The 18,247-nt window shown below is 41.6% G+C and overlaps 1 protein-coding gene across 3 annotated transcripts in view; it reads right to left on the bottom strand.

Moving 5' to 3' along the window:
* The window catches only part of LOC139336158 (roundabout homolog 2), a 48,541-nt gene that overhangs the window by 23,426 nt on the left and 6,868 nt on the right, over positions 1 to 18,247 (bottom strand). For all 3 annotated transcript variants that reach the window (XM_070970097.1, XM_070970098.1, XM_070970095.1), the window contains exons 2-6: positions 15,322 to 15,648; positions 5,596 to 5,753; positions 4,331 to 4,451; positions 4,115 to 4,253; positions 2,341 to 2,468 (exon numbers count right to left, since the gene is read on the bottom strand). In XM_070970097.1, the coding sequence (XP_070826198.1) occupies positions 2,341 to 2,468; positions 4,115 to 4,253; positions 4,331 to 4,451; positions 5,596 to 5,753; positions 15,322 to 15,648 (873 nt within the window). The remainder of the gene's footprint in view (positions 1 to 2,340; positions 2,469 to 4,114; positions 4,254 to 4,330; positions 4,452 to 5,595; positions 5,754 to 15,321; positions 15,649 to 18,247) is intronic.

Below are 18,247 nucleotides of genomic sequence, written 5' to 3' on the forward strand. Positions count from 1 at the left end.
CACATCATCACATCCTCTGTAGATTTACACTGACCACCGCCTTCTACCTCCCCCCTGAATAATTGGCTCTCGCCTCCCGTCGGATGAGAAGCCTCTCAAGCCTGGATTCATCCTCTTCTACAAATCTCTGCGTGGCACATATGCGCACACACACACACACACACACACACACACACACACACACACACACACACACACACACACACACACACACATACAGAGCATGCAAACACATATTTGGCTCAGCGCAGAGGAGATCTGACTCATTTGTGGTGTGTTGTAACGTTCTCACTAAGAGCATGTTCCCAAACACAGAAGACGTCTCACACTCTTAATCAACATCATGTAATCAACAAATCTGATGTGTTATTGTCTTTTGATTTACTGTACGTGTCGAATGCTGTTACGTCCAATTTTAGAAGTCTAGCAGCTGCTGTAAGACAGCTTCGGATGAGCAAGCTAAATACTGTATAGACCGTCGGGGAGAGGAGATATTCTTAATGGAGAAAGGGGCTTTGGGCTTTTTTTCCCAATTGGACAGATGGTGCCTATAGCGGGAAGGATCACTCTGTATGGGCGCTGTATCTGATTTTCTGCTTTTATGCTGTTTGTTCAACACCTGCATTTGAATATCTGAGAGTACTGGTCTCCACTTTCTGGTGGACAACATGGATTTGTGTGTCTGGGTCTTTGTCATTGTAGATTTTAGTGACTTGTGTATCATGGATATGAAATACAGGCTGGTTATGTTAAACGGTTATTATTACTGGATAGTTTTCAAAAAATATCAGGAAAAACAATGAAGTGTAGCACTGGCTTGTTCAGCCTGGGTTCGCCCTGAATATGAAACGTCCTGGCTGTTTTCTAGTCTTATCAGGTGTCGTTTGGGTTTTGGACAGGACACAACAGAAATAAAAATTTTAATCTCAGCGGTTTTCCTGCTTAAAAAAAGGTTGAATTATATAAATTATATATAAAGGATGGAAGAAAATATGAATGATATTAAAACAGAAAAATCAACACAGGAGAGGCTACAACTATGACTACAACTATTACTGATACTATTATTTAAGGGGGCAGTCCACTAATTTAACGAGAAAATAATCTTGATGATGTCATAGTGAAGTCATCAGGGTTATTTTGACAAAGCTAAAAATGTGTTACACCGAATTTCTGTTGCATTATGAGAGATGTAGCATCCAGTGTTTCATCTTGTTTTTACTCTGAGCTGCTCTAAACGTCTGGAGTACCCCTTTAATAATCTGTACTATGTCCTTATTTCAAAGTGAGGACCACCACTGAGTTGTAATTAAAAACCTTGCAGCTGCATTTGGAACTACTGTAGCTGCAAATGAGAGAGGGATTTACATGGTATCACAGCTTCCTGACACACTCTCCTCTACACAGCAGATGTGGGTTTGATAGGAGCCCTTAATCTGCTGTACATTAAGTCACTGTGTCTGAGGCTTACTTAATGCCTGACTGCAGCAACAGGCATGTTGTCAACAACTCAGTCCCTAATGGAGGAAGTTATTTACACCGTTAGGCATTCATTGTTGATTTAAAAACCATTAAGGATACCATACAGAAAAGAGCACAAAATAAATTAGCATAACACAAATGCGTTTTTTAGAGAAGAATTAGATGTAAGGTGAACTTACTGAACGCGCCGACTGGAATGATGATAGGGTTTGAAACATAATGGAGAGAGATGGAAAATTAATGAGATGGATGAAAGACTGAGCTACAAAACAAAACCAGCGATAGCATGGAAAAGAGCCAAAAAAAAAAAAAAAAAAACACAAAGAGGCAGAGTGAATGGAAAACTGCTCGGCTGGATTTCATTTACACTGATAAAAGCATTAGTGGAGGAAGTCGTCTGAGACTATTTAAACGAAGACCCACAGACAGAAAGAAAAAGGGCACAGAGCGAGCGAAGAGGCGAGAGGAGGGAGATAAAGAGACAGGAAGAGAGAGGGAGAGAGTCATGTCTTATTAATACTGGGACTGCTCTCTGGCAGTGAGTTAAAGCACGCATCTACCAAACATCTGTCAAATGGCGTAATCCATACGGTTTAGCATAAGCTCCTGGCAGCACCGCTGGACGGGGACTCACAAAGATACACTAATATAAAAACACAGAGCATTGGACAGGAAATGGAAATTTGCATGATACTGTTGCCATGTGACTGGATGTCACCTTATGCATGAAGATGGCTCTAGGTATGAAACATTTTTTATGCATCCCTAAGTATGTGTGTGTGTGTGTGTGTGTGTGTGTGTGTGTGTGTGTGTGTGTGTGTGTGTGTGCAAATACAATATGCATGATGTGTTTCTTACCGTGGACCTGCAACATGGCTGAGGCCTCTGTCTTGCCCACACTGTTCTCAGATGTGCAGGTATACGTCCCTTCATCCTGCTCTTTCACGCGGAACAAACGGAGGCTGTTGCCGTTGCGGATTTCAAACCTGGAAATGAGAAAAACAGAGATAATGGAAGATCTAACAGAGATGCGTGGCAAAAGAAAACGAGCATACTAATCTGACGTTACACAAAGCAGAGCATATCTGCCAGTTGTGCAGGATAATGTCATTTGTTCACTTGTCAATCAACCTTTTGCAGGGGTTTTTTTTTGCCAATCAGGTGACACTATCTTTTAACGAGTGAACAATGTGCCTGTGTTATCTGCTTTAGGTATTGTTACTGGATCCAGGAAAACTCTTGAAACAGTTGTAAATCAGTTTTTCACTCGGTGGAGGAATTAGGACTCGGGAAACATTTTTATCTCTTAACAGTAGATTAAATATGATGTTAAGATGGACTTTGCAGAGCAGAATTATCTAAATTACCAGATACAACCACCGTACTAAAAGGCAATTCAGCTGTCTTCGTCTGTGCACGGGATGCAATGAATCAGATCAACGTAAAATTAACTTTATTTCATAGACTCCCAGAAGTAAAAGATTAAAAAAAAAACAAGAAAAAGATGAAAAACAGAATATAATGTACCTCTTTACAAATAGGCAAAACAAGCATTGCAGAAATTTCTCATCATCACACCTTCATCATACCTTTTCTCAAAATGGACAAATAAACGCAAACACTGGAGTCACCACCAGTCTGTTGTACTGTCTTCTACAGGTCCTTCTTGTACAGTAAGTCTGTGCAAACTACCTTTTTTATACTTACAGATGAACATAATACAGTGAAACAGCCAGATCTTCACATCAGTTGTACAGATGATACATTTATGGACGTGGATGTTACCACAATAGTATAATATTCAGTGCAGTTGCTATTTATCTCTATCATCCATTATTCCTTTATGCTAAGCTAAGCTAACTGCCTGCTGGCAGTAGCATCATATTTAATGCACAGACATGTTCACATTTTTTTGATGTGTGAGAAGAGCGATGAGAAGACTGATACCGCTCGCTTGTCTCTTTGCTAAATTTGCATGAGACAGAAGCAGCTTAGCTTAGCATAAGGGCTTAAAAACAGGGGGAAACATCTAGCCTCTGTCCAAAGATAGCAAAATCTACCTCCAAGATAGAGCCCTTCAACACTGTATAATAATAATGATAAATAATAATAAACTACTTATAATACGTCAGATATGTTGGTCATCATTTTGCAGAACAAATAACGAGATAAAGCAACTACAGTGAATGTGTCCTACTGGTCTGGCTGTTTGGGACTCAGTATAAGTGATTAGGTTTATGTAAGAATGATTTTTTGTAGTTTTTAATAATTAAGTTTTAGGGTAATATAATGTTGGAAATTGAAAAAATTGTATTTTTTAATAGGCTTAGCTAAATATACATTATATTGAGTTTAAATGGGGAAAAGGATGAATCTAGTCACAAGAGGATTCTGCCAACTAATGAAGCCTTTTTGGTCTCTTCCATTTATGAATTCATATTAGCAGAGTGATAGACAGACATGAATTAATGAACAATTACTCCACATATGTTTTCTGGGTCACATGAGTGAATAATCCAATACACGGCTCGTCTCTGGTAAAGCTGTATTTCTTATTCAGCCTCATAAGATGCTGTGTGTGCATCACCAGTCTGACTCTCTGTGGGTCAGTGCTCGTGCTCGTCACCCTCACCTCCCACGGGGAAGCTCTCCTTCCTCTCGCCGCCATCGGATAGTGGGGGCGGGATCTCCATGAACCTCACACAGGAAGTCGACGGTCTCTTCCTCCATCACCACCTGGTTCACTGGCCTCCTTACCAACACAGGACGCTCTGCAGGAAGAGGAAAGGTCTCAGAGGTCTCCTGCTTATGTCCCTTAAAGGACTCACTTACTGCATCAGAAACTCACCGTACACCACCAGCTCTGCAGGGTCACTGTCCCTCTCTCCAACCATATTTGAGCCCACACAAACATACATGCCAGCATCATTCTTCCTGGTGTGAGAGATCATTAGTTTACCCCCACGCATCTGAAAAACAGCACAGTGACAGCTCAAGAGATTAGTCTTCATGGTGCCCTGAGTGAAGACAGCAGATAGATACGACTCAGGGTTATCATCACAGCCTATAATGGAAAAATAATCCACATTTGGAAACTCTTGGTATAAATCAATAATCCCTCATATTCAGGCCCTGTGAGAGTCGTTCTGTTACACTTCAGCATTGTGGTGGAATGTAACTAAGTACATTTACTCAAGTATTGCACTTAGAAATACTAAAGTACCTCAAATTTCTATACTTTCTACTTCTATTTCACTATAATAAATGTTGTACAGAACTATTTCAAGGTTAAGATTTTCCATGCAGATCATATCAGTACAAAGCTGCTTAAACTTCATCGGCAGTACCAACCTAACAATACAATATTTAACACTGTAACACTCACTCAAGCGGTCAATTTTGTTTCTGACTTTTAGTTTTGATAGTTTGAGCACACTTAGAAAGTAATATTTCAATACTTGACTTAAGTCATATTTTCAATGCAGGAATTTAGCTTGTAATGGAGAATCTTTATTCTCTGTTCTGACAGTGTTGTCAGTTTCCCTTAGATAAAAGACATGAATACTTCGTCCTCCACTGCTTTTACTACTGATGTAAACACTGTCCTTCACCAGTTTGAGCACGTCAGTTCCTACGTTTAAAAAAAAAAAGCTTTCAAACACCACCAGAGATAATGTCCAGCTGTTGATTTTACACATGAGAGGACAGAACAAAAGTGACAGCAGAATCCGAGCCATTCTTCAGTCCATAGAAAACCAAGGAGTCCACACTGAATTATGGTCTATTGAAAGTAAACGTGTCTCTGAATGCACCTATGCCATTCTCCTGCACTGCTGAATGTTCGTAACCAATATCTGGTTTATGAAAAAGCTCTGCTTTCAGCTACAAGGTCATGTGTTCCTGTGGAAGACATGCACGTACATACTCTAGCATACTTTCATTTTTGAAAAGGCACTGTAGTTTAGTTTAAAAGGAGTAAATAGGGCATTTCTTTGGGACTAATTTCAGTCATGGATGCATACACATCTAGTCCTAAGAGGGTAATAGCTGCTTTTATTTTGAAATGGGAACTCGCCTTGTTCTGTCCTTGCTCAGTGTTTAAGCTGAACTCACCGAGATGCGATCATCCTTGGTGCTGACTCGGACGTTGTTGCGTTTCCAGGACACGGTGGGCTCAGGGTGACCACGTGGAGGCACGCACTCTAACACAGCAGGCTCTCCAGCGGCCACCACCACATCACTCGGGGCCTGCCGGAAATCATCTCTCAGGACTAGAAGAGGAAAAAACAAAGGAATCTAATTAGCTTAAGAAGCCTTGTCTGTCTGGTGCGTTTTAAGTAAAAGCTGGAAATCAGACCAACAGATCGGTGAGCAGCAGCACAGACACATGACTGCTGTAATAAAAAGAAACACCAATTTATCTTGGATATCATTTGGACTTGTTTTCTTGAGTGAACCATCTTCTTGCTGAGGGTTGGCTGAAAACAAGCTTATTGAGAGAAAGTCGATTATTGTGTTTGCATGTGCATGACTGCTCAAATCCCTGGCAACGTCCTTGTTAGACTGTGCTCTCTCTTTTAATGTTTTTACCAGGACTGTGTCCTACTCTGCTGTCTCCTGTCAGAGCAGATGAATAATGCACATCTCTCAGTCCAACATGGAGTAAACAAATAACAGCGCATTCATAATTTAGCCCATGTGTGACGGAGAAAAAAGTGGCCTCTGCATTAATGAAAGGATTGTGTCTCTGATTCAAAACGCGATCTTACAAATCTCCAACAAAATCAGCACTGAGGGAGAAAAGCCTATCCTCGTGTCACCCCTGGAGTTTGCACTCTCGCCACCCTGTCGATGATGACAGGATGAGATGACTTTGACACCGCGACCTTTGATATCTTCTAATCTTCTGCTATGATTGACAGATGAAAGACTCAGTGTGAACTGTGAATTGGAGCCTTCTCATGAGACCTCCTGCACAATGGAAACTCATACTCGGACACTGACAGGCTTACATTTTCAAACACACACACACACACACACACACACACACACACACACACACACACACACACACACACACACACACACACACACACACACACACACTCGTCATGCTGGACCACATCCTGTAGCTACAGCCTACAGCCTTTTTTCTCCACCAAAGTGTATTATTCCGGCATAATCAATACAATCTCCTTTTACACTTTCATGAATATTTTAGTGATCTATCACAGATTCAAAGATGAAAGATCATCTGCTTTTACAATCCATGGCAAGAGACCCAACATTCACGACACTTCTCAAATAATTCTCAAATAACAACCAAGTAATCACAAACCCCACCCCCAAAAAGCAACTGTCCAATCATAGTTTAGCATTAGGCACAGCACGCCTGTCAAGCAAGAATTTGGGTGGGTCTTTTTTTTTAGCCTTTCCAAAGTCAAACATACAGTAGCATGACTGAGTTTATCTGCTCTAATGTAAGCCAATGTAAGCTGCAAACGTTAGCATGTCTGTCAAGCTAGTTTACTGCCTACAGCCTAGCGTTAATTCCAAAGGCAAGAGGCATTTTGCAGGGTTACAGTTTATCTTAACAAAAGAGGGAGTTAGCTGCAAAATCAAATTTTCCAGTAATCAAAGTGTAAACTTTCCCGCAAAGCATTTGGTTTGAAGAAAATTTACACTCCAACCAAACTGAGACATCATCAAGTTAGCACTATGTTACAAGTAATGTTAGCACAGGGTTGCCAATCGTTGACTTCAGCTTGGAGTGAGATACTCTAACCCTGATTATCAACCAACTAATTCATTAAATTAGATGAATGACATACCTTTCAAGTTAACGGTGACTGAAATTAACATGCCATACTGCATGAAATCCCTGCTATTTGACCTGTGCAAGATTCAAGAGCACATACTTCCCGCCCTTTTTTTAAATGCAAACCTCATAAGCACCCCAACTGCAAGTGCTTGTTTTTTCACATTTTAAGTACATTTTGTATATAGTGGGGCTATCTTTACCCTGAAATGCGCAATGCTGTCTCTTTTGTTAGCTGGTTAGCATTATCTTATGCTAACAAGCTAGCTACAGTTGATTCAATCTGCTAGTGGCATTTTACCCAACATCCATTGTTTCAAAATTGGAAATTTTGAATTATAAATTTGCAGCATTATCACTGTAAACTGCACATTTTCAGTGCTAACAGAAAGCTTTACAGGTAGTGTAACTAGTGGAAGATCAATTGGTGTAATCTCAGTTAGTCTTTACTCATTAGGATTTAGTACCATTACTGTAATCCACCTTAAATCAATTTGTGCTCAGTTAATTCCAAGGCAATTACTAAATCTATGCCACATTAATTATCCCCCAGTACGTCTACGTCAACATGGCAGCCCTGGCCTTTAAACGCAACATCAATATTCAGGCCCACTCGAATAAAATCTCGTCTGAAATGGCTTTATTGCAGCTATTTAAAGACGGAAAATCATTCCTCACTCTAGTTCGATGGCTGTAATTGTCTTGGGTAAATGGTTATGAATATTCCAGTACAGCAGCAGACAGTTTTTTTTTCTGTCAGGTCTGAAGTGGACATCAGTCAATCCGTACATTATACACCCTTTTCTTTAACTCGGTGCATGAAATGAGTTCATCAATCATACATGCTTTCTTAAACTGAATTTTATTGTAATGAAGTGGAAATGTACTCTCTCCAGCAAGTGAGAGGATGGGATTTCTTCTTCTTCTTTTTAATGCCATGACATTTAAGCCAAGCAAAAGTGAGAAGGTCTTCATAAAATGTTGACTCATTCAGACCTTCTTACCTCTTTGACACTAAATGTCTCATTACACTGCAGTGATATATAATCATTATTCACACTCAAACACTGTACATCACAGAGCAGGTGATTATATGATAACAAAGCAGGAATTTCCCTGACCAGGGGTTTGGAGAGCTCGCAGGAATATATATATATCGCGTGGACATCTGCCACAGAAAAGCAAAACACCCTGCAGATGCTCACAAAACAGGACAATTAAGGAGCCTCTGCAGGAGCTACAGCAAAGACATGCATGGACTATAACCAGTAAAAGGCACTCACACTCCTCTGAAAGGTCTGTTCACCAAATAACCATGACCCTGTTCACTTGGCTGCCTATTTCAAATGCTTTGCAGAGCTGAAGGGCTAATTGAAAGCACTGCATTATTTTTAGACCTCCGTCTGTAAGGCCTGGTTAGATGGGTGCACAGAGACCTTTGTTTCACTGCCATGGTGACTGAAGTGAAAAAGTTATGGGGAGAGAGCTAATCCCTCAACTGCACACACACCCACAGACAAAAATACACACAGACACAAACACACATGCACGCACACACCTTTAGCATTTGAAACCCAGAGTCCCCGGGCACAGACTCACAGAAAGTGGGACATTTGAGGGTTGAAACACATGCCAGAGAGCAGAATATATTCCTGACATCACTACCCCCAAACAGTGTGAAATACGAGCTCCAAAATTTTCTTTGAAGCTGTGTTCAAGTTAATGTGATCCTTCCTTGCACCGACTTTAAAGCTCGCTACGCCAAACAGAGTTTCCCACGGATGTTTGTGTGTGATGATGATCCCGTCGTGGAATGGACCAATCTCCACAGAAACACTAAGACGAACCACACCCTCCTGAGGGGCTACTGTCCCTAACTTGACTTCTCAGACAGAATACAACTAGGTCTTCCAAATAATCTCCTAAACCAGGCCCTGCACTATCGCTTCTGTCCGCCCACACTGCGCTCAGACGGGGAGCGTGGTTACTGCAGGGCAGCTGAGGTTTGGCCCTGCCTCTGCAGAGACAAATCCTCACATTCCCCAAAGGCACTTCCTGTGAGCTTAAATAATGGTAAAGCAGGGCTAAATGACTTTCAGTGGTTTCATCATGATTTCTCCGGGCGCTATTCCGAGATCAGCCATTCATTTTCATAACTTTAATATTTCAGGGATATACAGATTAGGAGATTTAATCTCCCAGAGAATATTCATCACTTGATTTTTAAGTGACATTTATCTGTACAATATTAGTGTTTGGCAGAGAGGAGCTCTAGGACTGCGGAAAGGCCATCTGTTAGTGTTTTTGAAAAAATGAACAGAGGGACGAAGGGAGATTAATCACAAGAAAATGGTATGTATGACATCCACACTCTGTACTGCATGCACAGCTGATTAATGCACATAGTTGGCAGTGCTTTTATTGTTAAGTGATTGTGACTTCTGCTAAAATCAAACTACCACGGGGAAAATTACTTAACAGTTCACAGACCATTTACATCGCCAGCAAATTGAAAGAAACTCGAGTTTGACAGACAGGAAAAAAAAGCTTTTGTACTAAAAAGAAGGTAACAGTGAATGTAGGAAGCAGACGGCGTGGGCCGGACAGATGTGTGAATGGTTATCGGGCTCGCTGTTTTCACGGCTGACAGGTAGGAGGGTGGACAGAGAGGTTAAAGGACAGCAGAAGTGTGCACATTTTTGAGAGCCCGAGACGACTCACTGCCTGGCTCCCATTGTTCTTTTATTTCAGAGAGCAGTAAACCCGTTAGGGAGGTGGTCTAATCCCATTGCCATGATACTGCCCTGTCACAGCTAATGGAGGCTTTGCCTACAGAGAAGAGAGATTGCTTTAATCCATCCATTGTCTGATTGTGTTGATGGAGGATGAGAAGAGACTCCAGGGCAAACAGTCTTTATGAAAAACTCACGGCTATAAATTCCTCCACGTACCACAAATGCGATGGTGTTTCAGCTACAAGCGTGCATACAAGCAACACATTTTGCATTATTCTTGCTGACAAACCATTGCACAGCTTCAGAGTGAAACTATTTTCTTGCATCCAAGTACAGATCAGCTCTAAACTACACGTATAAACCGGATTCTTCACGGATGATATATAACAAAGGATTCTCCCCGTTGAAAGGAGAATGTAAAGCAGAAGAAGACGAGAAATAAGCTGCAACCAGAAGTTTGAGTCCTTCATAATCCCTCATCAGGAGTAAGGGGAACATCTGGCTCTAAAGCCTTTTAAACAACTTTTATTTTTTATTTGTCCTACTTTATTCTAATCCTGCCACACCATGTGACCGTCTCCTTGCTGAGACAGGCAGACATTCACATTCATGATTTTGAAATAGATACTACTACTGCTCCCCCCAAACCCCACCTCCCTGTTTCTTGCTTTGTTTAGAGCCAAAAACACTGTTTGGAAGAAGAGAGGAATAGATTTCAGTCCACTCCCACTGTCTCATTATTCTGGTTTTTCAAAAGCCAGGCAAGTCAGACGGTCACTGGTAGCTTCCAGTGAAATGGGAAGAAAAAAAAAAGACAGAATAATGACTGCTGCTGGCATTTCCGAGCAAAGCAAGCTCCTACTACGAGCTACTCCAGTAGGCAGCAACAGCAGCTGTACAAAAAACATAACTTGTGGACCTTGGGGTGCGCAAAATTCATTTGAGCATAAAAAACATCACCTCAGCTGCAACTGTGCAGCAAATAGGGACTGACTGTTCAGAACAAAGAAATCTATCTAAGTGCTTGAATCCTTTTTATGTTTTGACACAAACCTCCATGAGTCATAGGTGAAGTCAGCATTTGTTGTAGCTATATTACCTTCTGCTTAATGAGAAACACATCCATATCCACATAATTGGTACCTTGTGTGAGTTATGGGTGAGAGTTAGTGGTATGCCACAGGTGTCCTCCCTTTTCTTCTTGGGAAATACATGATGAGGGAACTCAAACTGTCACACCTTCAGTAGGTTAATGTGATAATGCCTCTGCCTCTTTACTGCTAAGTGGACAAATTAAGTTAGCTTAGCTAAAATGTTACAGCAGAGTCCAGCAACAGGTTTTGCCATTTGCGGCTGCACCAGCAATCGAGCTATCGTCTTTGACAGGTCAGAAACACTGTAGCTGTGTTACATTTACAAACATATCTCAACATAAGCAACCAGTGATTGTTTAGTTTCTGAAGAGCCGATTGAGGAAAAAAAGATCCACTGGTTCTTAAATGTGAGGGTTTGCAGCTGCTCTTTGTCACACATGGCTGAATGACTCTGGTTTTGGGACAACTGGCTGGACAGAAGAAGACATTTGAATTAGTGTTGTGTTGTTCAAGAACATTTTTCACTGAGTGGGTGATTCAAGTCATTTGTTTGCAGGAGGGTTGGGGTGTGTTCAAGACAGCAAATACAGTTGAGTCAGGTTGTTAACATTTAGCTGCAATGATTCAATGACATTGGTCTTTAACTGCATACAGATATTTGACATCATTTTGATGTAGATTTCATTACTGTTTCTGCAGAGAAGACAGCTGTAAGGATAAACTCACTGGACAGAGCACAGTATCATAGCCTACTATGTGTGGTGAAACCTGCAATATGAAAATTGGGTGGCTTGGCTTAGAAAGTCAAGCTAAACTAAATTAATGTTCCATCGGTGTCCAAAAGCAGACAAATCCAAAAGAGGTGACTTGGCTTTATGTCTGCTTTTAGATAGACAAGGTTTTGCCCCAGCTTGTTTAACAAAACACACCCGCGCTGATAAGCCTCAAAGCTTTTTACATTGTTCACTGCTTCATCGTCGCCGGCAGTATAGAGTCATTATGATCACATTAATCCGATTAAGGTGTGACAGTTTTTGTTCCCACATTATTCATTTCCTAAAAAGGGAAGACTATTGTACACTAGAGCTGAGAGTTTTGTTCAGACAGGTTTTGTGTGTCTTTGTTTTTGTGGACTCGGAGTATAACTAAGCATCAAGTAGTGTCACGTTTACCACAATGTAAAGAAAAAAGAACAAAACAGGATATGGAAATCAGTGACAGTGACAGTGTATAGAAACCACTACATCCCTGAAATAAATGTAAAATAAGTAGACTTTTTCAATGTAAATGATAGTATGACCAGTGCCTTAACGAAGAATTTCATATGGTCACTAGAAGATCACTCATAGCAGTGCAATGCTGAAAAATAAACCTAGGCCCTGACAAGAAATCTAGAAACTGTCAAAACGTTTGACATGCAGGTCCACACAATGCACACTATTTCAGAGTTTTGTGCACTGGCTCCTCTGCCATCCATGCTTACCCATACTACCCATTTATATATCTCAGCAGAGGCAATTCCAGCTAACTGTCACCAATGCCAGATCAGTGAAAAGAATAAGGCCTTGTGCCCATAATTCACAGAGAGAGTGACTGAAGTGCAAATCTGTGAGCCCACTGCAGAGAAAAATCTTAGTCATGCAGCACAATACATTATGCATCATTCACTGGCAATTAATGTGTAATTAATGTGGTTAAACCCGGGTTAGTGTCAGCACTCCTGCTCCCTACGCAGACGTACTAACAGTGGAACAGATGGATCTGTATTAATTACTGCTCAGTGGGAGTTTTAAAGCTCTCCTCCTCCCACCTGTTGTCCCTAAGACTCCTGCTTCACACATAGCCACCACCAAGACACACTCCAACATTTCTGCAAGACCACCAGCTTAAAACTGGCCTCTCATTAACACTGCATACACCCCCCCCTTCTCCTCCCCTCCCTGCCAGAACTAATTGGGTCACTACTTACCCCACAGTCAGCACAACCTCACACAGAGGGGAGGGGGAGTCTAAGACCACCACCATGCTGCCTTGGCATATGCCCTCATGAGCCAGCGGCAGTGAGATTAGAACAAAACAGGCACTTATTAATACTGTTAGTCACTCAGTGCCTGCAGGTGAGTCATCCCTTACCAATATGACTGTACTGTAATCTCCAGCTGCACACAATGCTAAATTTCATTATCAACAATTTAAAAGGGGCAGCATGACAGTGTGCGCATCATATCTTCTCCCAGCTTGGATATTTGCATTAGTTGCAGCTGCTTATGGTTTGCAATATAGAGTATATCTGAGGAGGCTGTCCCTATTTTTGGACACGAGATGAGTTCACCCAGCCATGAGCACTTACAGTACACACACTGCCAGTAAGGAAGCCTCAATATGGTGGAAGATAAGACTGTGCTCAAATTGCTGTTTTGTGTTTTTTAACGAGGATGGTTCGACCTTGCTAATCTAATGCTCCGACGCCTAATCAACCCGCTGGCTAATCCATTTCCTCATGCCGAGTCGAGCCAAGGGCCAAGCCACACTGGCACAATTAGGAGGGAAGGAAGACAATGGCACGTGTCTTGGACCGAAGAGGGAAAATAATAGACACGGCTCCTAGTGGGAGCTTTTTACTTCAGTGCACTTTCATAAAGATAGGTGGAAAGCTCATACTCCCCTGCTGTACTCTTCAGCAGCAGCAGACAACACGTCTGCAGAAAGGAAACACAGCTATACATGCATGCTCACATGTGGCATTGCTACACACAGACAGGATGCTCAGTTGATATGATGATAAGCTGGCTGCCAAAGAGAGGGTCTCCACAGGTCAGCGACTCATTACATTTCCCAATATAACTGAGCAGTGACGGTATATTTTACAACCGATGAAGCAAAAATGCCAAAATTCTCAGTTTCTCAGATGCTGCTATGGTTTGCCAGATATGACAGTTAACTGGTGATCAATTTACACCTCTAATTTTCAGTGCATATGTGGATTACTACTGTGTGGATGAAGGCGAGGCAAGCAGAGGTCATTTAAAGGGAAACTCTGACATAACCTGGGTATTATTTCACACTGTTGACCATTAGTCACACTAACACCTCGTTCACCACCTCCACTGATTTGGAAAACTCAAATTCTGACAAGAGCGACACCAATCAGGGCAAGAAGCACAAGCCTCCCACAGCTTTCCAAAACACTTCAGTTTAACAGAAATCATCTAAAACACTTCTCATTGAGTCTGGCCGACAGTAAACACAGAAAATAGTCCCCCTGCAGCTGTTGCAGGGAGAAGCCTAGCATTACAGATCGACTATGACATGAAGGCGAGTGTTTGAGGTAATGTTTTTTCTGTTAAACTGAAGTGTTTTGATTGTTGCAGGAGACTCTGCTACCGATTGACGTTGATCTTGCCAGACTCCATAGATCTCTGCCACAGAGGTGCTCATTTCAATTAGGGATGCATTGATGAAAATTTTCTCTCCTGATACTGAGTCCGACACTCCAAATGAGGGCAAACCCAAAACGATCCAAGTCTGGGATCCACCATGACTGACTGGTAGGAGAACCCATCCACCATATCTGATCAGACAGAGGTGAAAAAATACCAGAAGAAAATGTGTATAGCGTCATTTCAGATTAGCAGAAAGAAGAACTTCTATGTGATATTAAAATGTTGATAAGTTTGCCAATAACTTAACTACACACATCATTGCTATTATTACATCTTACCTATATACATTAGTCACATGCTTAAATTTATGACTGCTAAATTGGTCCCATAAGTAAGTCACTAGCTAAACTGTTTAAATTCACTGTGGTGTCTCCTCTCAAGCTGCAATTAAACACCTACAGTAACACACACACACACACACACACACACACACACACACACACACACACACACACTGTTGTTGTCACAGCAGCCTAAAATTAGAGACAAATCCACAGGCCAGACTACTTGTTAATGAATTTATGTCCACCATCTTTCCAAGGTTTGCTTCCTACAGTCTGCTTGTTTCGTATCATTACTTTAAGCACAGCCAACTCTCGAGTGGACCTCCAAAAAGCTGCCACACGGCTGCAGAAAGATCTGGGACACCACTGTGAAGCTTCTGCACATACATCAACACGTAGGGCAAAACACGTGCCCAGACACACACACACACTTTTAGGACTATGATCAATAACGTAGAGCCTTACTGGCTACATCGAGTGAAGCATTACGACTAATGGCCTCTCCCAGGTAGTTGCGGGCCACACAGGTGTAGACGCCCTCATCCGGTTTGCTCCGACGCCCATGGACGATGCGGAGGAAGAAGAGGGAGCCGCTGGGCAGGAGCATGCGGTGAGAGCGGGGGTCATCTTTGTCCGTCTCCACGCGCTCGCCATCCTTATACCACTCTATACTGGGAGTGGGTCGACCCTCTGCCTTGCAGTTGAGGGTGGCGGGCTCCCCCTTGGAGACAATCAGATCCGAGGGGTCCTCCACAATCCGAGGTGCGCTGTCTTCAAACCGTGCCCGGGACCCTGTGAAGTGGAGATGAGGACAGATGTTATCTCTCCATCTGACCACCTACCATTCATGACAACATATAATCTCTTTCTAACAGGACAGACAGCAGCAAAACCAAAGGCAAAATATCCTCTTTCAGAGATGCTTTTGGTGAGTTGGATAAATTTGTGTGCAGCGAAGCAGTAAATCATGGGTAATCTCTCTTTGAAGGTTGACTTTGAAAGTAAGACGTGATGTTTCCAAATAACAGCCTGTTCCTTTCAGATCACTAAATTTGATATCCATTTGTTCTTGGTATAATCTGCAAATAGCAAAGCCTCATATTGCCTATTGGTAAAGGGAGCATATATTTAGCAGGGTATGTTCACAGAAGACACCACGTGCACTAAGGATGCAATCACCCATGTGATATGGTAATGGGAAATCTCTGTGTCAGTCAGGACTGTGGCAGAGGTAGAAATGATAGTTGGTGGAAAGCTAAGAATAAGACCATAGGCAGACCTGTGTAAAGGAAGAAAGACCCAAGTTGAGCGAATGAGTGAGGCAGAGCGATATAGATAACTCCCATATCCCTCTCCTTGGGGATCCATTACTATCTTCCCTTGGCTGTGAGGGAAAGACACACTGCATCAAGTCATAAGGTAAGCTTTTAGAGCAAGACCAAATGTCTGTAGCAGTGTGTTACAGTTAGAAAAATGAATAATTCAAAACGCTGCTGCCTTTACTTCGGTTCTGAGGAACAGATGGTCTCTCCCTCACCCTCAGAAAAAAAAAAGAAGAAAATGAAATGGTCACTGTGCCACTGATTATTGTGCTGCTCTGTCTGGGGCATTATTTTCAGCTCATAATCTAGACTGCATGAAAATCCTCCATTATTATTGGAGAGGAGCAGTCAAGACTAACCTAATGACACACATGTTGTTGCACATGCTTCATTACATTATACTTAAATCTGAGGCATCAGGATAAACCCTCACTTTTCAGCTGTAAGCAGATTTATGTCTTTTCATGAAATGATTTGATCCACGCAGGCCAGGAGTCGCCATCATGGCATAAACCTGAAGTAAACATCTAAAGAGCGATCTGAGCGCTCTCAGCTAACACCCCGGGGTCACAAACCAGGACAGCTCAAAACACTAATGCAGGATGTAGATGAATACTAATCGAGGCATTAAAATGTGCCATAGCACCTCCAGTCAGTGCCGGCAAAAAACAAACATTTTGTTTACAAGAAGAGAACAAGTGTAAATCATTTCATGCTGGGCCAGTGAGCTAATCCTTTCAGATACCGTAAGGGACTCTCCTTTAGATTATATTCACATCTGTACGGTATCTGTGAGCACATATTGACACATCTGCCTGCGTTTGTCCACAGAAAATGTATTTTGATTTCGAAGAAGAATCTCTGCAGCCCAGTCATGTCCTGCTGGTGAACCCTGTTTTTAAAGCACGCAAAGGACTCACTGGCAGTCTCAAATCCCGAGTCATGTAATACAGTTACATCACTCTGAACTCTTCCTCTCCTATCATAACTGGATTTTACCGCAAAAACAAACATCTTAAAAGATTACTAGAGCAGTTTAATGTGGCATTGCCATGAAGTTTGTATATTTGGGGGGGGGGGAGATCCGCACAGTTGGAAATATCTGGTACTAAAGTCGAGGAAATTAAGTTGAAGTCATTCTGGTTTTGGATCCTACACCTCATTATGCAGCCGAGGTAACCCTGATGACATCACTATGACACTATCTGGGTTATTTCCTCAGACTTTGCGAAGTTAGAATTAGAGAGATGAAATTATTGCTCAATAAAACAAAATCTTCAGCAGGTTTGGTAGAAGACAGCACCTCAGTAAGTGCCACATTCATGCTCTTTTAGCTCTGTTTTTGGTCTCCACCATCTCCTGAGGGAAATATCTGGCTCTTTTGCTGCTAAAAGTGCCACTATGTTCACCAGCTAGTAGCTAACTGCGTCCTACCATTTGGTGCTGAGCAGATGGATACGAGTCAAAGCAGTTGTTAGCCACAAAAAACTCTGAGCTGCAGAGTCCTGTGGTAACTCTGTGGATTTATACGAGCGACCCCTTTCACATTACACATCCATTGTTAACATGAAAAAATTATCAGCGCAGTTTTAATGTTTGCGTTGAGTAATGCAAGAGGAACATTCATCCTCTCGTGGGACTTTTACGAGCTCATATTGTTAATAATGTATGTGATTGTTTTATAATTAGTGAGGCTGTGTGTGAGTGATGATTTGTGTGGATACATTTTCTTGATCTTGTATGTATGTTATTTGGATTTTTTTATGTCCTGAATACAACCCAGATTACAAAAAAGTTGAGATGCTGTGTACAATGTATATAAAACATAAATAATAATATATTTAATGTTTCACCTCATCATATTTATTGTAAATATCTGCTTATTCTGATTTTGATGCAGCAACATGTTTCAGACAAGTTGGTAAAATGTTGTTGTAAAATCTTTTGTGGATTTGTATTAGGATGTTTTATTATTGCTGATCACTGACTAATCCCTCTTGAAGCTCCCTCTCAAAGGAAAATGGAGAAAGAACTTTTTGTGTGACAAATTTCAGTATATTTATTTACAA

The sequence above is a fragment of the Chaetodon trifascialis genome, chromosome 9 (assembly GCF_039877785.1).
Source record: "Chaetodon trifascialis isolate fChaTrf1 chromosome 9, fChaTrf1.hap1, whole genome shotgun sequence".
NCBI lineage: Eukaryota > Metazoa > Chordata > Actinopteri > Chaetodontiformes > Chaetodontidae > Chaetodon > Chaetodon trifascialis.